The 23,422-nt window shown below is 50.7% G+C and overlaps 1 protein-coding gene across 1 annotated transcript; it reads right to left on the bottom strand.

Moving 5' to 3' along the window:
* Nucleotides 1–3,542: 3,542 nt before the first annotated feature.
* On the bottom strand, nt 3,543–22,861 carry Sdc4 (syndecan 4). Its single transcript, XM_042276783.2, has 5 exons — nt 22,729–22,861; nt 10,682–10,802; nt 9,310–9,356; nt 8,217–8,415; nt 3,543–5,478 (listed from the first exon to the last, which is right to left on the bottom strand). The coding sequence occupies exons 1-5, from the start codon at nt 22,798–22,800 to the stop codon at nt 5,327–5,329; spliced, it is 591 nt and encodes a 196-aa protein (XP_042132717.1). The 5' UTR covers nt 22,801–22,861; the 3' UTR covers nt 3,543–5,326.
* Nucleotides 22,862–23,422: the final 561 nt, after the last annotated feature.

The raw sequence follows: 23,422 nt of genomic DNA, 5'->3' as shown, positions 1-23,422 counted from the left end.
TGAGGCCTCTGACCTAATCAGAGGATTAACCCCTTAGTGGATTTATAATATAGCACTACTGGAAATGGTAAACCGTAGAGGCGGGGCCTAGTTTGAGGAAGTAGGTCACTGGCAGTGTGCCCTGGAAGGTTGTACTTGTCCCTGACCCCTTGTCTGTCACTGAGTACTGGACACCACGAGGTGAGCAACTTGCTCCAGCATGCCCTGGCTCCATGGTTTGTCTCATCACAGGCCCAGAAACACAGAGCCAGATAAGAACAGACTGCCTCGAGTCAAATAAATCCTCGCTCCCTGTGCCTCCCAGGTGTTTTGTTAGTTGTGAAAGTGTGACTAACAGTTTCCAGTAGTGAGTCTTGACTCCCCTGGCATACCTGCCTTTGTACATTTCACTGTGGTAGTCAACAGGACCGACCTGTTTGCATGACTAACGAGACGCTAGGAAAGGGAGAGTGCATGTGACTTCAAAGCTTGGACGTAAAAGGCCTTGTAGCTCCTACCTGGCTCTCCTGGATCACTGACTCTGGGAAGGCAGCTGCTATGTCGTGAGGACGCACATTTCTACGTTAATCCGTGAAGTGAGCAACTGAGGCCTCTTGCCAACAACTAGAGCCAAGTTTCCAGGCATGTGAACGCACCCTGTTGGAAATAGATCCTCCTGCCCAGCCAGGCTTTCAGATGACTACAACGTAGCCCAGATCTGGATGGCAACTTTCTGAGACCGCCCCCTACCTCTAGAATTATCCACCTCAGCTGCTCCCGAGTTTCTGACTCACAGAAACCTTGAAAGGTGTTTATCATCCTAAGCCCCTAAGTCTAAGGAGAATGTTACATAGTAACAGATAACTAATCCTTCTGGAGCTAATGTCTTACCAAAAGGATGGTACTTGTGTTGGGAGAGCCCACTCAAGAACACAGTTCACCTCTGGCTTTTCCTCCACAGGCTGTAGGAAAGCAAGGGAACCGCTGATGGAAACTGAGGTCCCAAAGCGGACGGTCAACCTCCACTTCAACACAGAAATTCTTGAACAGTGCACATATTGTGTCCACACCATCCTGTTCAGGAGCTACTAGCTACATGTAGCGACACGGAGCCACTGTGCACTTAGAAAGAGGTTTTACAATTCAATTTGTATTTTTAAAGAGTCACAGCCGCTGGCAGCCACTGTGTTGAATGAGCAGATCTATCAGAGGAGGGTACATGCTACAGGAAAAGCAATGTTATAAGGTCTCTAGGAAGATCTGGGACGCCAGCTACTGCTTCAGAGGAGACTGAGGATTGGGCATCCCTCAGTGAAGAGACTATAGGCACAGGACCCTCTGAAAGGCACTGTGGTTATGAGTTGACTCCAGAGGCTCACTACATGAGTTCAAATCCCACCTCTGCCACTGGTAAACTGTAGATTTGGACAAGTTATTTAACCTTAGATATTCAGTTTTCCCATTTCTAACAACTGTTTCATGCTGTTGTGATAATTAATGGGTCCAAATGTGAAACATCTGAGTGGGTTCCTGTGTTGTATATGACGCAAAGGTCCACCAGGGTGACTACTAAATTCCTCTCAGGGCCTTTCTTCCCACTGGGCTACATGTTAGTGCCAAGTCCAAACCACGAATGTCAACAGCCCTCAAACTGAGGCTCCACTCTGTGGAGACAAGCTAGGAGCAGACTGTCGCCTTGGTGAAAGGTTCCCTACCACTTCTAAGACTTGTCAGGTTCCTGAGTGTGACGACTATGTCAGGGCCTGCAGAGACCAGGCAGGTGACATCGAGGAAATAGGCGGAAAGACAAAGGCATTTCCTCTCACCCACTCTACTTGTACAGACTTGACAGCTGACCAAGTGTAACTTTCTTCAATCCCGAAGCTAAGTGAGCTATTTGGGCTTTTGTGAGAAGCATCATGTTTTCTACACATAATGACTCATTCGGGGGTTTTTTACTATTTTGGTTTACTAGCATTATGTGTGTGCATCCTCCACAGTAAACAAGAATAGGTGGGAGATTTTGGTGTCCCAGCAGCCACTCCCAAGTAACCACACAGAGACAGTATTAATCATGAATGATTGGCTAATAGCTTAGGCTTGTTTTTAGCTAGCTCTTATAAGTTAAATTAACCCATTTTTATTAATCTATGTGCTACCCTGAGGCTCATTTACCTCACATACGTACTTTCCATCCTGCTCACTCTGCATCTGTCTCCTTGCGACTCTCGTGACTCCCTGGCCCACCCTTCTTCCCAGCATTCTCTCTGCCCTACCTAACCATCAGCCAATCAGTTTTGTATTAACAATGAGAGCAACACGTCTTCACAGTGTACACAAGGATTATTCCACAGCATTTCCTCCTTTGTCTAATTAAAGAGGAAGGTTTTAACTTTAACATAGTAAAATTAATGTAACAAAAACGGTTATCAAGTAATTAGTTACAATATCCAGTCCATTTGTATTTGACAAAATTAGAGAAAATATTCTATTATTTATCTTATCTTTGTGAGTCTAAAGTTTTATATCTAATTTACCTTTTATTGTAACTAAGGAAAACTTTAAGTCTAATTATTTAAGTCTTTAACTCCTTCATAGACCCAGAAGGGTGTAATGTTACCTAATGACAGGGACATCTGACTGCCTGTGTTCTTTTATATGATACAGGAATGTTAGGGATGTTAAAGTTAAAACTTTCCTTTTTATTTAGACAAAAAGGGAAAATGTGAAATATTCCTTTACACATATGAATGTATGTCACTATGGTTAGTTTAATAAAAAAAGCTGACTGGCCAACAGCTAGGCAGGATAAGGTTAAGCGGGAGAACCAGACTAAGAGGACCCTGAGAAGAGGACAGAGTCTTGACGAGATGAGATGAACTTGCCTTATTGTAAAGAGGTACCGCCATGTGGCAGAGCATAAAAAGAAATATGGGTTAATTTAAAATGTAAGAGCTAGTTAGTAACAAGCCTAAGCTATTGGCCTAGCACTTATAATTAATAAGTCTTTATGTGGTTATTTGGGAACTGGCTGTCAGGACAGAAAACTCTACCCACATACCTAAAGGTCAAAGGACAACTGAGTTGGTTCTCTCCTTCCATGGTGAAGTCCAGGAATCACAACTCAGGTCCTCAGACTTACTTGACAAGTGCCCTTATCCTCAGAGCAATCTCAAAGGCCTCAGGGATTCCTGTTTGTTTTTAAGCCTGGTGTTGCTTAATTAAAACCTGGGGAGAGACAGGATGTCCTGTCCAGACTGTCAGGGTGCATTTTCTGGCATCTTTCCTCCCTTACTGTTTCCCATCTATCCTTGTGTCTGGCACCTGAAAGGTCTCTTGAGCTTCACTGAGTTCAAGGGGCGTACTCCAAAAGGAATGACTCGTCACAACCTTTCAAATGGCACTGGGCGTGGTGGAGCTTGCTTTCAATCCCAACACTTGGGAGTCCAGTGGACCGAGTTCAAGCCAGCCTGGTCTACAGAGTGAGTTCCAGGACAGGCAGGGCTACACAGAAACCCCATCTTGAAAAGGCATAAATAAAATTAAATGACCAGCTGACAATCTAGAAAGTACCAGGTTTTATTATCTTTTTATCAAAAAAAAAAAAATCAGTAACAGACGATGGGGGGTGGGGTACAGAAAAGGTGCAGGCACCGAGGCTAGAAGAGGACCCAGCCAGCTGGGACCCTGCACAGAGGTGCTCATGGGACCTACAGGCACAGGTATGGCTGAGGGAACACGGATCTCCCCAACCCACACGATCTCCCCAACCCACACGATCTCCCCAACCCACGCACACCCTGGACTTTATAAGCCACTCTGTAAGAGGGAGAGTCCCAGACAACAGGACTCACTGGAACCTCCTCGCCCTCCTCCTGGTCCCCTTCCCTTGCCCCGGGAGACAAGCAAAGCTGAGTGGTGACCTGCTAAGCCAGCTTAAGGCTCTTAGCAGTGTGCCCAGTGGATGATGGCTGAGCACTCAAACTGTGGCCAGTGCAACTGAGGAATGGATTTCTAATCGTGTGGTCCGAACTGACCTGATTTATCCAACCACACGAGGTCACTATCATCTAGAGAGCCTGGAGAAAGCAGACCCAGGAACCCAGCCGCTGGGCCCCTAGCAGAAGGCAGAGCGAGGGTTAGCCTCGGCTACCCTCAACTACTTAGTCCAGCTCAATCACAAGAAGGCACAGGAACAGGGCAAGAGAAGGGTAAGAGGCTACTCAGCCACACGAAACTTCACTCACACAGCCACCCAGCCAACGTGAAACTGGTAATACCATTCTATGTCCTAAAAAAATATATTCATCTATTCTTCTAGAGCCAAATAAGGGTAATATATTACAAGAACACATACTCAAATATCCCACTTAACCCCTACGTTATATTCTGGAATCTGCTAGAACATTATAGCTACTTCTTAGACAAAGCAACTTCAGAAAGGGCCAAGGTCATCAACAAGAGGGCAGAGTGCTTTTAAAAAATGGTGGGGGACAGTAAAGATAAAAAGGAAGATGAAGAAGCAGCCCTGTCTGAAGCTATAAATAGTAACAAAAAAATTAATAAAAATCATTATCTCCAACTCTTCTCTCATTTCAAAAAACAAACAGAACAACATAAAAACCATGACACACAAACTCTGCTGGACAGTGGAAATGTCCCACACAGAACATCTGCACACCCCACACTCTTAGCCCAGGCAGACACTTGCATAAAGGCATGAACCCCTTTTTAAAAAAATTAGTTTTACCAATCTTCTACAAATGCATTTCAGCACTTCACCCCACCCTCCCCAGATTAAAAAAAAAAAAAAAAAAAAAAAGGTGAGTTCCCAAAGTCACTGGAAAGAGCCTAGGTCTACCACAGAGAGTCTGTAGTGTGACCCTCGTGGGTGGACACATCAAGGTGCAGCGGATTCTAGCTTCTTGTCCTAGCTCCTGACAGATGGACAGGGTATACAGCATGTGGAAGGCAGCCAGCTCAGTTTCCAGAGTCAAGGGCAGTCATGGATGAGGCACACTCAGTCAGTACAGGCCCTAAACTGGTCCTAGATTCTACTCTGGAAATTTGGGGGGGGGGGAACAACCCAATCCCAGGCTTGCCTTTAGAAAGGGCTATTTTAACCCCTTTTTTCTGCCAGGGCAACCGAGACACACACCCCCAACCCCCCAAATCCAAGTGAGGCAGCACAGTAGAAGAGAATCTCTTCTGACACCAGGAAGGTGACCGGACACGGAGACACTGACAAGTCAGCATTAAGGTGCCCTCCCTCTACTATTAATGCCCACCGTCCAATCCTCCGACTCCCCTCCTCCCCATTAAGTCCAAGTAGCACTCATGGGAAGCTTCATGCGTAGAACTCGTTGGTGGGGGCTTTTTTGTAGATGGGTTTCTTGCCCAAGTCATAACTGCCTTCATCCTTCTTCTTCATGCGGTACACCAGCAGCAGGATCAGGAAAACGGCGAAGAGGATGCCCACCACGCCGCCCACAATCAGAGCTGGAGGAAGAGAGTAAGAGGTGAGGGTAAGGTGGTCCTTGGGACTTCAGGGTCCATGTGCTCTTCTACCAGTCACCATGACCACCCCACCATACCAAGGGAGATGATCAGCTCTGACCTTCATGACTTCCATGACAGGATGACTAAGTAGTTAAGACCACAGCTAAAACGGAACCACAAAGCAAAACCACTATTTCATCCCACAACTGGCCTAGTCCAAAGCTCGGGCTCTTCCTAAACATCACATACGCTCTCCAGCAACAAGGGCTTAGCATTAGGCCAGGAACAAGGAAAACAGAGGCTGCAAGCAACTCACAGGCATTTCCATCCTTACTACGGGGTTCTCTATCTTTCTCTGTGTGCACAGGTCCCACCTAGACCCACACGTCCCTAGACAGGCATCATCATCTACACAAGCACACGGGACACACTAATGTCCACACTGTTCTATCACACATAATTACTTATCATCGTGGTTCGTGTTCCTGTGTCTCACGGTGATGAGTTCCACTGGCTTCTCCTTGAACCTCAAACTTTCCCCACCTACCAGTGTACCTGCTGAGGCTTCTTCCTCTCCACCCCTGTCTCTGTCTCTGTCTCCCTCTCTCATTTCAATGTGGAAAAAGAACCTACCTCCTATTTTTCCCTACAGACTAAAATAAGTGAATCTACTGAAAGCACTCCGAGTGGTACTTAATGTGGTGCGCGAACTCAGGCTTCCTGAGCTGTGAACCTCTGGTTTTCTTGTGTTCCCCATCTCACTGAACTCGGCCTGCATAACTCTAAGTCCAGCTCACTGAAGAACGCGCAGCTGGGGGCAGGCAGAGGTAGACTTCTCTCTCCACTTGGGTAAGCATCTGTCCATCCACCATGCCAGGTGGCCTGAATGACTCATTTCTGTTTGCCGGGAGCAGGGGTGGCTGACAGAATCCTTCCGGTGGCAGACTGAATCCCCTAATTCGGTTTTACCCAGGCTAAGAAGATTAACACCGCACACACACACACACACACATTACAAACCTACACACAGAATGAAGCAGAGCAGCCAGAAGAACCAAGAAGAATTTCTTCTAAAAAGAGAGCGCGAGAGCGCGTGCTAGCTGCCGGGGTATCAGACAGAGCACAGGCACTACCAGGCAGCTGCCTCCTTCCTGTCTCCAGCTGCTCCTTCCTCTCCAGTAACTCCACTCCTCCTTGGGGTGCTTGGTCTGTGCTGGGAAACCCTGCAGGAGCAAGGCCCTGCCACAGGTTCAGAAGCCAGCTGTGCCCCGGGTCCACACATCAGTCCCACCAGGAGTCCCCGGCTCTGTGACCTGGACAAGTTATTCAGGTCTCCACTCCAGGTTGCTGGAGGGGCTCGTGGGGTGCACAGGAACCGTGTGACAGACACATTTAACAGAACTCCTGCGTGTGATCTAAAGGCTGCTGGAACAGGGCATTAAGTCTCTGCTGCCCTTCAGTGGCGAGGCCACAGGGGCTAGAGAAATGGATCTTTTCTAGAAAAGACCCTGATGTGGAAGATTAAAGGGATAGCCTGGCATTAGTTGTTCTCTTACTCTGCGAACCAGAGCAGGACCTAAGTCTCCTCCTCACAAATAAGAAACCACAGCTTGACCATCAGTGGTTTTCGAAGTTTTCTTGAGAAAAAAAACCCTACTGAACTGATCTCAAACTCCGAAGATGTAAATAAAACCTGCAGCCAGCAGGTTTTAAATATGCTAAGAGCGAAACTCTGTGGTTGAGGGGAGAGAGGGCAGTTCTCTCCACAGAGCTCGAAACTTCTAAGGCCTAACAGTTTCTGACAGACACCATCACACAGACTAGTGAAGAAAAAGCAGAATGCTGACAAGAGACCAGGGGCAGGGCTGTGCTGTGACCCAAGTCACCCGGGTGGTCCTCAAGACAAGGCCAGTGAGAGCCTGAGCAGGTGAAGGAAGGGGAGAGGACAATGGCAGGTGGGCACGCGACTCAGCTGGTTCCCAGGAAACAGGAATTAGCTACCCTGGGCCGGCTGCATCAACACCTCCTCACCAGCCAGCCCGCCCAGACTGCCTGCTCTCTCTGCAAAGTTTGCTCCTTCCTGACAGCCCGGTGTGGAGACGCCCCACCCATCTTGAGTTGCTAGACCAGAGCGGCAATACCCCCAACTGACACTACCCCCAACTGGCGTCCCCCAGCCAGGCTTGACACAGCCCCACCTAAGGGCAGCGTATTCCCTGTCAGGGGTCTCTCAAGCCAAAAATGTCCTGATTCTGTAACATAAAGCTATCTCGTGTCCTAACTACTACTAATGAACAACGAGAACAGCCTTCTACAATTTGCAAAGCAATCAGTATTTTGTCTTTCACGAACCAACTCAAGGAGGCGTTATCATTTCCGGTTGACAGAGGAGTAAACGGAGGTAGACCCTACTCCATTTAAAAGCATCCTGGTCAAGGTCAAGAGATAGGAAGGTGAAAGGGGAGCCAATCTCATTCCCCATGGCCCCCAGGCTTTCAAGGGAAATTAACCCTTAAATAATTAACTCCAAATACCTGTCAGGAGAAAGGCTCTGAAAAATACCTGAGGGGCTTAAAGAAACAATTCCTCTTCTAGTCTTTAGAAGCCTTTGATATGTATCTATTCTCCCTCCCATCCTCCCCTGAAGGGAGATAAAGCCCTCAGATGCCCCAAGGTGAACTAAAGGGCTAAAGGAACTTCCCTGTTCACCCTGGAGAAGGAACAGGAAAGAGCCTTACCTGCCAGGACCTCGGTTCTCTCAAAAATGTTGCCGTCCTGAGCAGTGCTGGACATGGACACTTTGTTGGATATATCACTGTCCACTTCGGAGGGTGAGACCCTTTTGGGAATGACTTCATTCTCCTCCAGTTCCTTGGGTTCTGAGGGGACACGAACCCCAGGCTGTGCCCTCTCAGGAATGTGGTTATTTATAGGCACCTGAAAGGGGAGGGAGGGAGGGGAAAAACACTGAGCACACCTGAAGAGGAAGTAGGTGGAAGGGATCCCAAGAGCAGGGCAGGTGGAGAATGACATCCACCCAAATGGGAAATGAACATGGGGGGGGGGGGGGACACACGATCACACATGTCAGCAGGCATGTGCTACAGTAACCACTACAAGTGACAATGCCCACTTGCCTTTCAGGAAGGCAATTTTTGCACCTGGAACTCTCTCCCAAGGCAGAGGGTGTGTGTCCAGCACACTTGATGCTTGGAGCGGTTTACTTTTAGGATACCAAAATTTATTGACAACTATTTCATCAACAGGAGGAACAGGAGCTGGGCAGTGGTGGCGCATGCCTTTAATCCCAGCACTCGGGAGGCAGAGCCAGGCAGACCTCTGTGAGTTCGAGGCCAGCCTGGTCTACAAAGCAAGTTCCAGGACAGCCAGGGCTACACAGAGAAACCCTGTCTGGGGGTGGGGGGGGGGGGGGGCGGGGAGGAATAGAATGCAGCCTGTAAAAATAACCAGCAACCATGTTAAGTGATTCAGGAAAACAGGTCCTGAGTGTTTTTTTTTTTTGTTTTCTGTGCCCTCAGGACTTCATAGTGCCCCGAGGGCACAGAAATGCACGTGTGTAATCTGCAAAGCGTGCTGGCAAACAGCTGCAGAGGCACAAGGAGGCTGGGGTGGACACTGATCATTTTCTCCAAGGAGGACGGCCCCCCTGTCCTGCTCACGCCTGCCCCAAAATGAGCCCAGCGCCCCAGTAAAAAACCTTCTTACAAAATGGAGTCGGCTGCTGTTATTCATTCCCAGGGCTGTGTGTTCTGCCCCTCTCAGTGTGTTGTGGAGGAGCAAAGGGCGAGAAACTAAGGGCGCAGCACTTACCAAGGGCTGAATCACTTCAGGGAAGGTCCTGGTCTCCTCCGAGCCATCTGCAAGGTAGAGGAACGGCTGTGTGAACATGAGGTCCGTCGCGTACAGGCAAGTGACTCATTCAGCCAGTGGAGTGCTACCTCCCAAGCCTCCCAAGTCAACTGCAGTCACCTCTTCTGAAACATGAGACTCCTGGGACACCTGGCTCTTTCTCGGCAGTAATGTATACTGGTGGTACACAAAGCTTTCTGCCAGCTTCAGACCCTTCCTAGGTAACGTCTAGATCCAGATACAACAAAAATATCTGGGAACTAGTTAGAAATTCAGAACGTCCCTGGATAAAGCGGCACATATCTGAAATCCCAGAACACCATAAACTGGGAATACAGGACTGGGAGTCCAAAACTATCCTGGGCCACACTGTAAGAGGAAACTCAAAGGTAGAGAGAGAACTTGGTGTAAGGCCCTAAGCTCAATCTCTATCTGGGAGGACTGACCAGCCTAAGGCCAAATTAACTAGAATTTACATTTGAACACACTCCCAGGAAATTAACCTTTGGGAAGGAAGCAGTTCATTTTAACACTAAACACTACACACTGCAACATAAAATTAACTATGGGAGGCAAAGAGCTGGCTTCTCTGCTACAACCCTTTGTAAGCAGTCCTAGAACATAAATGGATATCACAGTATACACGGCAAAATGTACTTCTGAAAATACGGAGTTACCCAGTGCTTGGTAAATTCAGTCCGCAACACTCATTCACAATCCTCCAACTCTTGTTTTACATAGTAAGAAACCAAGGTTCTGGAGGAAGGCAATGCTGGAATTCTGGACTACGTTATGTGACGCCAAAGCTTAAACTTGGAATTAGTAACACGTCCTGAACAGGAGAGGGGTACTTTTCAGCAGCTGTCTGATGGAGGCCAGGAAGCCCATGAAAGCCCTGGCACCTGGTCACATCCCCAGGAAACCTCCCTGCCTTTCGATCTTGATCTTACGTGAAGCCTCGTCCGGCTCCCCTCTGCATCTCAGCCCACACAGGCGCCTCCTATTCCACCAACTTGTGAGCCAGTACTTTTCCTTTCCAAAGGAAAGAAAAACACTCCGGGTCTTTCCCCACGCTCCCTCTAGCCTCCACCAGAGAAAGGAGCCTATTGGACAGGTTCAGGCCCGTGCCTGCAAACTCAAGAGGAATGAATTCTAAGTTGTTTACAACTTACCCCGGAGACCCCGGGGGTGGGAAAATGTTACTTTTATTTCCCTTTTTTAAGTAGAGAAGGAGGCGCTGTAGGGAAGTCTCCACTTAAATAGTATCTCTCACAGTTGGGGCCACAATTCCCTGAAGCTCAGGTCCCCAGCCTGCCCAAGCACACCCCCATACCCAGTTCTCCAGAGCCGGACTCAAACTCCAGGCCCCCAGCATCTTCGTCATCAGGGAGGGCTCCAGAGAAGTATCTGCTTTCCATGAGGTCCTGGGGCGCTCTGACCTCAGTCTCTCGAATCTAGGAAGAAAGATGAAATATTATCCCAAAGCTCCATCTCCTCCCTCTGGACACTCAGGAGGCTGGGACCCCCCCCCCCCCACTCAGGAGGCTGAGTCCGTGTCTCCCCCCCCCCCCCCAGCAAAGTGAACATTCAGACACTAGCCTGGTTACAGAGCTGCATCAGAAGCCTTAGGTCCTGTTCCCCATTTGGTGTGTGACCTTACCAAGTCTCGGTACCATCATTCTGGGTTAATAAAAATATTTCAAGTAACAACGAAGTTAATATTTCTAGGCATCATTTACTGAGTCACCTGCAACATCTCAGCTGTTTATAATAGCTGTTAACTCGTTTTATAACTGAAGACGCTGGGCACTAAAGGCTTTGAACCATTCTTTCCTGGTGGCACCAGTGACAGGAGGGAGGGGCGTGCAGGGCCACCTGACTTCAGGGCCAGAGGTTCCCACACACACAGGCAGGCCCCGGATACGACAGCCTAGGGTCCTGTGACAGAAGCTGATTTCCACACAGGAAGGAGTAGGCTACTGGCTCTGGACCTGCCTAGTCAAGGGACACGTTCCCCAACTGAGTCACTCTGGGCTGAGACACAGGGCAGGCTCACTCACACCCCAAGACAGCCACAGAGCACAGCTCAGACCTGGTGACTCAAAGGCACACACACTCTTGAATCCATCTCTCATGCCAGCGCTGAGCAGGACACAAAGACACAGATCCTTGCTCCCCCAGACCTTGTCACCCATCCTATTGAGACCCAGCTGGCCAGAGTTTAAGGTCCCACCAAACAACTTGAAAGGCAAACATTTAAGAAGTCCCCCGTAAACACCACTTTTTCTGGCCACTCCCCCACCTGTCTCCTAGTCCAGCTGGGTATCAAACAAGGCTTCTTCCGGGGCACAGGGTACACTGAGGTGCCCACTGCCCTTGTGCTAGCCTCTGGACTCAGGCTACTGTTCTTGTAAACAAGAACCAGGTACAAGGGTCACTGTTCTACTCCTACAAAGCACTCTCTCGGCCAGTGGGCAGGACCTCAGGGGACCAGACTCTACTCAGAAGTTCAGAAGAAAAACTAGACTTTCAGGCCGGGGGAGGCTCTTTCCTCTTTTACAGAATTCAAACCAGAAACAAGGCTGTGATAACCCTAAGGTCACACACAGAATTAGTCACACAAGGCTTAAGGCTAGAAAGTGGCCAGGTCTGTTTCTGACAGCCCCAGGCTGTCCTTCACCCAACCAAGGCCACAGTGACACACAGCCAGGAGAGTGAAAAGGAATGCTGGTCTATCCCTAACACCCAAGACTGAGTGGCAGGAGAGGACAGGGCAGGAGCAGCTTGGAGAACAGCCGCCTCCTCCTCCTCTCCCACAGGCTTCCGGGGAGAGGGGGCAGGAGCTGACTGTGCCCTCTATCCACCCCCGTGGTCAGGAAACGAGATTCTGGGAAGGGAGCTGAGAGGAAGTTGGGGAGGCATCGCTTTCTCCCCAGGGTGGGGAAATCAATGCCGCGTGCTTGGTACGCGTGGGAGTGGGGAGCCAGCAGGGGTTAAGCCCTGCTTAGGAATGACTTCATGACTCCGGAATCAGGAGCTGTGGGGCTGCTGGTACTGGAATTCCAGCCCCCGCACAGGACCCGTGCCTGTGGCTTTGGTTTGGCAGGGCAGCAAGAGGGCTTCTCCGGGGTTGTACAAGTGCCCTAGATGTCAGGCAGGCAAGGGCCCAGCCTCCCACACCCTTCGCTTGGCTACAAATTCCCCAGGGCTCAAAATCCGAACCGGCAAGACCTCCATTGCTTACAGTGTGCCAGGCCTTAACACGCACGCAGCTGGGATGACGTAGACCCTTTTGGCAGGGGTGGAAACCAAGGCTGGGAAAGGCAAATTATTTCTCTAAGGTCACACGAGCAGAAAGTGACCAACGAGACCAGCAGTCGAGCATGGGATCCCCTGGGCTTTTATCCACAGACGCAGGAACACATCTGTACTTAGGGCTACCAGCCTGCCCTAGGCTAGACAGGAACACTAAGTGGGCGTGTCTAATCCAGCTAGGGGAGGGGAAAAGAGGAGATGGGGGAAAGGCAGGACACAGAAGCAGGGAGGCTGACAACAGTGAGACTTTGACCACGAAAGCCTGCAAGACTGGTCACGGGATGTTAAAGTTCAAACTCCTCAGGACAAACGCTGAGGTTCTCAGCCTGGGGCTTAGATTCCAGCACAGGTCTCGGGCCTGGAGACCTTCCCTACCCCACCTCACCCCTAGGAAGGCACCTTGGAATGTTAACTCATACACTGAACCTCCTTAATATGTGAGAGTGTTCCGGGGTGTTTCAAAACAACCCAGCAGATTGGAGATAAGCACATTCATTGGCTTTTATAGCAATTACCTTAATCTTCCATTAGAAAAATGAGACCAAGAAAGAAGGCTGTAATGATCTGACATTGGTAAAACTGGGGCTGAAACCAAGATTTATTTCTCGTTCAGCCAGCCCCCTTTGGAACACCTGGTGTCCCCAATCCCCTACCGCTTCATTTTGAGACTTACTAGACAGATAGATAGCCTTGGCTGAACTGATCTTCGTTATGGAGACCAGGGTGGCCTTTGCCGCTCCAGCGCTGGGATTAAAGGAGTGTGCCACCATGCCCAACGCCCTATCCCTTCATCTTTATGTTAAATTCCAGAGGAAAGAAACCATTAATCTGAGATCACACAGGGGCCCAGGGCCCAGCCAGGATCAGCAGCCCCTTTGCCCCAGATGTTGGGAAGCTCTTCAGAGGCAGTCTTAAAGACCGACAGCTAACCTCTTCACCACTTCTGAGCCTTTTGGGACAGGTGAAAGGACATGAGAAATTCAGCCTCCTGGAGCTCGGAAGACATCCTCCTTGGCCCCTTTCTAGATCTTCCTCTGCTCACAATCTCTAACAAAAGGAAAGACTCTCCAGTGGACAGCAGCCTCATGAAGGCCTAGATGTCAAGACAGAACCAAACCCAACAGGATTGCAAGCAATGATTTGTTTGTTTGTAAGGCTGGGAAGGTACCAGGAGTCTTTCCTTCCGAGACTCTCTTTTCAAACAAGGTCCATTCAGTGGTCTGCGGTGGCTTTGAAAGGCCAGGCCACCCATCAGGCAGACCCAGTCCTGACCAGAGAGGGACCCAGCCCTACTCCTGACTACAGATATAGTCTGTTTACCTCAGTTCACCCCAACCCTGCCCAGGAACATGCATTCACGTATATATGCCCACACGTGCACCCCCTATGGGTCATCAGGACTCATCTTTGCTCCTTTCACAAACATACAGCAGGAGACAGACTTTAAATAAGGCTATGGTTCTGGATGCAAAGGCTCTTGCTGGCCCTGTAGCTGGTAGAGATCTGGATTCTTCCCCAAGGCATCCAGGAAAAAGAATAGAGGTAGGTACACTTTCATTTTATAGGCAGTAACACCTGCCAACATAAGGCCACTGAGCCCAACCGTCTCGGCTTTATAACCTGAGACAGATTACTGTGCCAAGGTCACCCAAGCAGCTATCAGCAGAGCTGGGCTTACAACTTAGGTCTCTCAGCTCCCAGGGTGAGGTGGCCTCCCACCCTTTTCCAGGGCCTTGGCTGTCCCCAGATACACAGGCTGTTGCATGAAGCGAGGATTTTAAAAAAGCCACGGATTATATCCTAAAGCCTTACAATGCCCATCACCCTGGAGAAAGCACGGAGGCTGGGGTGAGTACAGAAGCATCCTCTATGTATTGGGCACCCGCTCTGCACAGGCTCGCTGAATCTACTCAACAGCATCACAAGGTGGTCCACCTGGTTTGCAGGGGAGAAAACAGGTTAACTGAGTCATTCATCCAAGCGTCACAGCTAGAAAGGAACAACGCGGGACTAAGACCCAGGGTCTTTCTCTAGACCATGCCCTAACCATGGCCAGATTTCTCCCAATCACTCATTACCTCCAGCCTAACGACAGCACACTGGCCAAGCGGGGGCCCCAGGGAACCCCCTCCCTATTCCCTTGCCCAGAAATAAACAAAGGTGAAAGTGATATTGCTCAAACAAAGACGCAGAAACTTGGCTGGAGCACCAGGGAGGAATTCAGGGTCAGAGCTTGGTTAACTAAACTAATGAGAGCCTCCTACCTGCCTCCTCCCCAGGGAAGGCAGGGTCAAGGCCACACTTGATCACACGCTCAGGGAGAGACCATAAGGGTGACTGTGGAACAAGTACATTTAGAGACACAGGAACACCCTTGGGTGCCAAGCACTGGGCCCCACCAACCCCATTTCCTACAGTGTCAAGAGGCACAACCACTTTCAGAGTCTAGGAGTTTATTCTGGCTTTTAAGTCTTCAGTTTCCTCTTTTGTAATCAGGGCTGGTAAGCACCTAGCAGAGTGACGAAAATCCACGGAAATGTATCCACGTGTGCAAGCGGCGTTCCAGCAGGTGACCCGGTGCACTGCAGGTGCTCAATACCTGGTGATCTTTATTAATCCCCACCTGCTTTCCTTCAGGCTAGGGCAGAAAAATGCTCGGCAGGCCAAAGAGAACTTGCAGACCAAGTGCAGGGCTAAGGAGGCTCTGGCCATCAGAAGGGAGATGTTCCTGCAAGCTAGAGAGGGGTGTGACGGCCGGGCAAAGATGCCCGACCGAAAAGTGGGTTTCTGCAGACTCGGGGATGGGTAGAAACCTGCCCAGTGGAAGCTCTGAGCACATTCTCGTAAGCGAACAGACACAGAGGAAATCTCCATTTTTCCAGGAGTAGAGGAAGGCACTAACCAAAGACATCTGAAATTCTTCCTGTGACCTCAATCCTCTATTTCCTGGCTTGCCTTGTGTCTCCCCCTGCCCCCCCCCCCCGCCCCGCCCCCGCCCCCTGCCCAAAAAAATCTAGAAGACAAAAGGAAGTCACACATCAATTTTCAGTCTGGTGTCCTGGTACCTGAAAGGGTTAAGCAAAGTCGGAGGGAGTGGGGGTGGATTGAGGGTTCAAATGTCGGCTCTGCCCACTTCAAGGTCAAGTTACTCTGAACACAATCACCCTGTAGAGAGCCAGGCCTGGCACAGTCAGCAGCCAGCTTTTCACCAAGCCCCAGGGCAGCCCATTCCCACAAGAACTCTAGGATCATGGGGTACCAGGCAGGAATGAAGGGGATTGGTCAGGAGCCTCCAAACAAACTCCTCCCAGGGACCAATCCAGTACCCCTGTCTCTAACTACCTAGGTGGTCCTGGGTGGTGGATTCCCCTTTCTGGGCCTTGGTTTCCCCACCTGTAAAAGGTCTCAAGGAGACAAGCCTCCCTCTGTCCCAAGGCCTGGTTACCAAATTGGGCATTGCTCCGATTACCAGTGGAGCCAGCTGGGAGGGACTGGCTCCCTCAAGGCCTTGAAGACAGAGGTGCATTGAAGTTGGGCCTGTAATCTAGGCAGCAGATCCAAAATCCCCACTGGATCTGTGGCTGGCCAGGAGACTCAGGACGCAAACAAGCCTCCTGTGTTCTGAGAGCAGAGTCCAGGCCTACTTTGCAGCCCTGTTCCAACGGATTAGATCGACCAGAGACTGGTTTACTGCCCCCCACCACCTCCCCGCCACGCACCTCCCCCCCCCACCCCCCACACTGGGGAAGCCAGCACTCCAGACCAGGCCAGTCTGTCTCAAATCATCTCCCGGCTGGGCTTCCCCAGAGGCAAGGAGTGTCCACACTCGAAGTGCCCAGCCCAGCCATCTGCTTGCGGCCCAGAGGCTGGAGTGGTGTGGCCAGTCCCCACAGGTTGGGCCACCACGGGCCGGCTTCACCCAGTCACTGTTTCCATACACACCAGCCTCTCCCTGCCTCCCTTTCCATTACCCTGGGTGTCACCTGACCAGCAGCCTCTCCTTTGCCAGAGAAAACCGGGGCAGCCAACTCCCTATGCTAGGAGGACAGGGGAGGAGGCAGGCAAAGGATGGCGAGCCCTCAGTAAGAAGGGGTAACTCAGGGTGACGGCGGGAAGGAACCGGGTCCCAAGAGGAGGGGGAGAAGTAGAGGGACAAGTGACAGCTGTGGTGCCCATGGATGCAATACCAGTACTCGGGAAAACAGACACAGGAGGAAAAGGAAGGAATTCAAGGCCAACCTCAGCTCCATATGGAATTCAGAGCCAGCCTGGGCTACATGAGACTATTTCTGGGGAAGTCAGTGACCTTTTAAGTTCTAGCTAGAGCCCTCTGAGATAAACGGTCTGAACCCCAGGAATCCTACTTAACCCATTTATATTTCCTGTATGTATACAGACACCATGTCCCAAGGCCAACCTCCAGCCAAGATCCCAGCCCTTGTCCATAGTCGTTGCTAATAATAAATGCAACTTAAACCAGCACTTTACAAGTTTGCTAAACAACGAGTCTGGCCCTCAGGTGACACTGGTGTTTGATAGAGGACACCAGGGCTCTCACATCCACAAAGTGACTGATTAACTCACCCGGTGCCCCTGGGTGAATGGCAGAGTTGGGGCAGAGACTGAGACTTTCTGGCTCTCAGACATACCCACATTTCCAGTTTCCCAGCCTCCAGCAGACACCACCAGAGAGGCCTGCAAGGGGCAGGCATGTGTCCAAGGGTCACCAACGGGTTAATTACAGACCAGCTCTAGAAGTCAAGTTTCTCTCTCTAGGGTGAAATGGGCCCACAGTGGTCCACACACGTTCTCCCAGTCTCTGGCGCATGATACAGGGAAAATGCCTTCTCAGAAGAACACTCAACTGCCTTTCTCGTCCACCAAGCCCAGAATGCTACTTGCGGTTGCTCAGATGCCTTAAGACTGCCTCCCCGACCCCAGGGCCCCCAACAGGAGAAACTCTTAGCTTGAGCAGTGTCCTGAGAGATCGGTACCCTTGTACATTCCCTCCCCCTTTCCCTGCAAGCTGCCTGGGACACCTGCAGATCCTGGCCGAGGGGTGGGGCTGCCAGGAACTGGTTCTTGTTTAAATATAAACCCATCTGATAACCTGCAAACAGTCCACTTCTAAGATAAACAAATACAAGATTTGGGCTCTATCAGCCCCACCCCAGGCATGTCCCTTCCCACCTAGCCCCTGCCATTCTAGATGTGGGGGAAGGGAGAGGTCCCGGGCAAGTCAGAGAACGGTCACTGAGGGTTGTCTACTCTGGTCCATTACTTGGAGCTCTGCTCAGAGTCTCATTTGCAAGCTCATCATCTTTAAGTCTCTCCATAATCTTATTTATTTACTGGTGATAGGGAATTGAAGCCAGGGGCACAACAGACCATTAACGTTTTAACTGTCCTAACAGCCTCAGAAATGTCACAGAATCCTAGCGCAAATCAAACCCGAATGATGCTAGCTCGGCTCTGTGAATTCAGACCAGTTGAAGCCTCAGTGTTGCTTAAGGGTGTGTGTGTGTGTGTGTGTGTGTGTGTGTGTGTGTGTGTGTGTGTGTGTGTAGGGGTGTACCAACTCTGTACCACTGTCCAGGGTCAAAGTGCACACACAGGCACTGTGAATGTCCAAATGCCAAGATAAAAAGCAAAACAAGGGCTGGAGAGATGGCTCAGTGGTTAAGAGCAGTGGCAGCTCTTCCATTGGTCTTGAGTTAAGATTCCCAGCAACCACACAGTGGCTCACAACCATCTGTTATGAGATCTAGCGCCCACTTCTGACCTGCAGACATACATGCAGACAGAACACTATACATAATAAATAAAATAAATCTTTTTTAAAAAAAAAAAAGTTAAAACAAAACCTCTCAACCCTTCATGCCCATTCCAACATTCTTACCACAGCGCTATCCCCCTATTAGTCAACAGACTGATAGGAAATGGGTGACTCAGGCAGGCTGGAGTAACACACAGTGATTCACAGAGCCCAGGCCATCCCATTCTTCTACCCTTAAGCATTCATTTGGAAATCGCACCAACTCATCCAGTCCAGGGGGTGGAGAGAACAGCTAGGGGCCAATCCCTTTCAACAGCGAGCCCAGCTCCCCAGCTCCTCATTCAGGCCAGCTCAGTACTCCAAGTCCTTGGAAAAACCTCCCTGTTTCTAGGCACTGGGGATGGCAGGAGCTGAATGTCCACCCCACTTCTGTTCTGGAGACAGGGACTTGTTTAGAGTCTACCAAAGAAGCCAAGACAACTCCCCTTTCCTCGCTCCACTGGGCTGTGCAGCAGAGACGCGCAGACCGCAATGGTCCAAACTCCTCATTTTGGAGATGGACGGACACTCCAGCCCCAGACACAAGGTATGCTTGCTAGCAACCCAAAAGTAGGTCCCAAGGTTATCTAAAGTCACCATCATCTAGAATGTTCTCTGAGGGACAAGCTAACCCGACACCTAGCATTCTTGGTCAGACCTGACTCCTGATCTTGGCAAAATACTACATTCCTTTCAGCATCAGTTTTCTGTAAAAAGGGAGATAAAAATCCCTCACCTGCAGTTACCAAACTACAGCCATACTAGCAGTGACTTCGATGCACCTTTTAGAACAAAGTCCCATTCTTGAGTTTATTCATTCAGAGTTTATTCACGCATACAATCACGGCCCATAAAAAGTAGGTGTTTCACTAGAGCCAATAAAGCAGAGTTCTGGCCCCAGATGTGGATGGGTGGGGCTCTCTCTTTCCAGAATTTGGTGGTGTGTTTTCATTTCCTGGAGGGAATGCCTTAGATGTCTCCCATAGCTCCTTTTGAATAGTTAGTGCTTAATTATGAATTAAGTATTAGAGGGCTGGAGAGATGGCTCAGAAAGAGGACCAGGGTTCAATTCCCGGTTCCACTTAGCAGCTCACAACTGTAGCTACAGTTTTGACACCTCTGAACTGACGCCTTGGGCACCAGACACAAATATGCTACAGACATACATTCAGGCAGAATGCCCATACACATAAGGTAGCAAGGCAACAATCAAGTATGAGATCTGGGAAGGTCTTCTTTTTTATTTAATTAATTCATTTTATGTATGTAAGTGTTCTGTCTTCATGCACACCAGAAGAGTGAATCAGATCCCATTACAGATGGTTGTGAGCCACCATGTGGTTGCTGGGAATTGAACTCGGGACCTCTGGAAGAGCAGCCAATGCTCTTAACCACTGAGCCACCTCTCCAGCTCCCGGGAAGGTCTTCTTTGAAGCTTCCTAGCTCCATCTGATTCTGCAGAAGACCTCTAAACCCAGAGAGGTCAAAGGGGACCCTTCCTAACCCCACAAAACTCTCCAGATCATGACCCAACTATTTCTCTGGTGTGTGGTAATTCTATGGGTTCCCAAGAAGTCCCAAGAGTTCTTGCCAGCCACTCATAGGTCCTAGAACCCCCTTTACCTCCCCCCACTTCCTGGTCCCTTCCCTGCCGTCAAGGAGAGAGTTGAAGTACACCTGGTGGGTGGGAGATACTTTCTCAGAACTGCCTGGGATTGGTGCCAAGTCAGTGGGCTGTGCCCCTGGGCAGCAACACCTCGCCCCACCTTCCCCCTCTCCAACCCCGTCCCAAAACAAGGCTGCCTTTAATTGGCCAGGGTGGGAGTGGCAGGAGGCAGAGCAGGGAATGCTCCCAGCTGGACAGGAAGAACAGGTTTAGGATGGCAAGCCCGCCAAACAGAGGAGAGGGCAGCTGGGTGTTTAGCTCCGGCTCCCTTCCCCAAATCGGTGTCTAAACTAAAGGCAAAACTTGGAGAAAGGCCTTCACAACTGGAGGAAGACTACTTTATCAGACTGTCAACAGGCTGCCTGCACACTCCGTACTAAAAGGTGGCATCATTGTCAAAAGAACACAATGACATAATCATCATACACTTTTTTTTGTGAGGGCCTAAATGATCAGTTATCAGAAAGTACTCAATAAATCATAACAGCTGTTAGCCAAACCCTGCTCCCGACTTTCATTTATTTCTCCAATTCCAAGGGGAGGCAAGACAGTATCATTTCTCCAATCTATGCGAATATGATTTGGTCTGATTTTTTTTCCGGCCACAATTTAAGGGGAATCCCTGTGCCCTGATTAGAGGTAAGATGCCCATGACATTAGCCAGGAAGGAGAGAGCGCTGAGATCCGGCTAAGAGATTGAGACAGCGGCCTCCGGAAGCAGCTGCTTAAGGCCGGCTTCTCCCCCTAGCGAGATCGGGTCACCCACAGGCCTGGCATGACCTACCTCCCCCAAACCACATCCTCCTACTGGTCTGGGGGGACACGGCGGTCTCCTCCTCCCCCTTAAGCAAAGCACCTGCCGGCTGAGCCGAGATCGATGGCATGTGACTGGCCACGTGGTGACCTCAGCCACCTCCTAGGTCCTTTTTCCTCACACGGCCCAGCCAGCATTCCTTCGGACGCCTCCCCAAGGAAAGGACTCAACTTCAAAATGCCCTTTAGCAGCTCATTTGGAGTTATTGCACCAGGGAGGCATGTAGTATGGGCTCCAGTTTCGCTGGGCCACAAACCTTTCTGCAAAGATACCTTCGCTTTAGAAGACAGTCGTGGCCCACACTCCGGTTCGGTCCACTCACTATGCCTTGAGGCTTTCTAGCCCCAGACATCAACAGATGTTAGACCAGTCTTGAGTTACGGGAAAATGGGACCCCAAAGCAGCCACCAGAACTAGAAGATAAAAAAGCAGGCTTTCCAAGCCTGGCTGCCTGACTTCAGTGTGACTCAGCCAGTTATTAGCTGTGTGACCTTCAGCAAATTACTTAACCTCTCCTGCCTCAGGACTAGTTTAAAACAGTAAACAGTGAGTTCTTCTGGAATTAAACACTTAATTCCGAAGCCTTCACAAAGCTGTTAGAAAGAATCCAGCACGCAGTGGGTTCAGTATTTGACTGCAATTGCGCTGCGTGTTGCCCCCAGCTTTCACTCGTTTCTCGCCTAGAGTCTCCTGAACAGAATCAACTGTGCCCTAAGTAAGCCCAGAGAAAAGGGACTTTCAAAAGAATGAATACTAATGATTAAACTCCAGAGTCTCACTCCCAGTAAAACTTGGATTGAAGGTACAAATGGCCCGAGCTCCTGGGATAGATCCCCGCTCCCAGAAACTGTCATGCCCCGCAACTTCCCTTATGTATTTGCCTCCTAAACTCCTACTAGGACGGAGCTGTATGTGACCCCGGACCCTATGGACGCTGGTGGGGGGACCTTTTCTCTTCCAGCTCCTTCACGTTACTCAGGTGGGTGCCTCAATTTCCCCATGCCCAATTCAACACAAACGCTTCTAGCAAAACAGCGTAACTCAGCCTCTAGCCCGCAGCTGAGTATTAAGTTGTCCCTTGAGTCCACTCTGGAGAGAGGAGAGACTCAACTTTCTAGGCAGACTAAAGCAGGAAAAGGGTCGCCTCTGGATCCTACTGCAGCGAACTCGTTCTGCAGATGGGGAAGGTGACCACAGGAAGGAGCCAAGTGTCTGCCCCTTCCCAGGTCAGTGGCAAAGTTGTGATCAGGAGTAAGTTTTCTCCGCTCCGCTCCCGTAGGTGTGTGCAACAGGATCCCCGCACAGCTCTAAAGTTCTCCCACTCCCGAATGCACGCTGCCCACCTCGTCCCCAGGCCATCTCAGACTCGCGCCGCCTGCTCTGGATACCCAGAGAGAGCAGGGGCACTCGGCGCGCGGAGCCTGCCCCGAGATCACAGAGAAGGGGTGAGGGTATGGGAGGGGAAGAGTTGACACCAACTTAGTCACGTCTCACCCCGGAGCCCCGCGGCAAAGCAGAGGCCAGGACAGGAGCGCAGAGCAGCAATCTGGGGGCGCACGACGCGTGTTGGAGTTCCCTCCAGCCTTCCCGAGACCCCCGAGGAAACTTTCCCCACAAAGTTTTCCCCGCTGCGGCGCCCAGATAAGGGTGGCGCAGCTCGTAGTGTACCCCACTCCATCCGGAACCCGGGATCTCGGGGAACAAAGGAGGCACCGCCCCCGCCCCCCCCGCTCCCCCCCCCCGCCCTAAGATATCCCTCAAAACACCTACCGACTCGGCGGGGACGGCGGGGAAGCCTCCCAGGAGCAGCAGCAGCAGGGCGAGCAGGCAAGCAGACGCCATGGTCCCAACGGCAGACCCAGGGCGGGCGCGCAGCCCTTCTTATAGGCGGCAGCCCCGCCCCGCCCGCCCCGCCCCGCCCCGCCCCGCCCCCAGTGCCCGCCGGCACCGCCCGGAATTCCCCCGGGAAAGCTTGGGCCAGCAGGGCGCTGCGCCCGGGCGAGCTGGAAACCCCGGGGGTGACCCGCCCCCTGCGCGCCCTCCCGCTCCGGGATGACCCCGATCTGTGGCTCCCAGAGCTGCAGCTTGCGATGGTTATCAGATCCGCTGCGAAGTAGTACCCCACCCCACCCCACCCCCCACCAACCCAGGGATCACTGTCCAACCCCGCTTTGTAGCTGGGGAAACTGAGGCCCAGAAATGGGAAGGACTGACTCAGGGTCTTCTGTTGGTATTAGTCTTCAAACTGGTGCGGTCCCCTCTCAAGTCAAGGAAGGTTTCCCAAGTGGGGATTGAATTCGGATAGTTTTGATTACAGCTCTGGCAGATGGACGAAAAGGTTCGGGCTTCTCTGGGCCTGCTGTCGGAACTATTCCAAGACCAGGACGCCAGCGCAAAAGCAGCCCGACAAAGCAGTGAGCCTGCCTGTGCGTTAACCAATATAATTTACGAACTGAAATGTGGA

This window comes from Peromyscus maniculatus, chromosome 4 (genome assembly GCF_049852395.1).
Source record: "Peromyscus maniculatus bairdii isolate BWxNUB_F1_BW_parent chromosome 4, HU_Pman_BW_mat_3.1, whole genome shotgun sequence".
NCBI classification, from domain to species: Eukaryota; Metazoa; Chordata; class Mammalia; order Rodentia; family Cricetidae; genus Peromyscus; species Peromyscus maniculatus.
The sequence above is the reverse complement of the archived record's forward strand: the minus strand, read 5'-3'. Positions and strand labels throughout refer to the sequence as shown.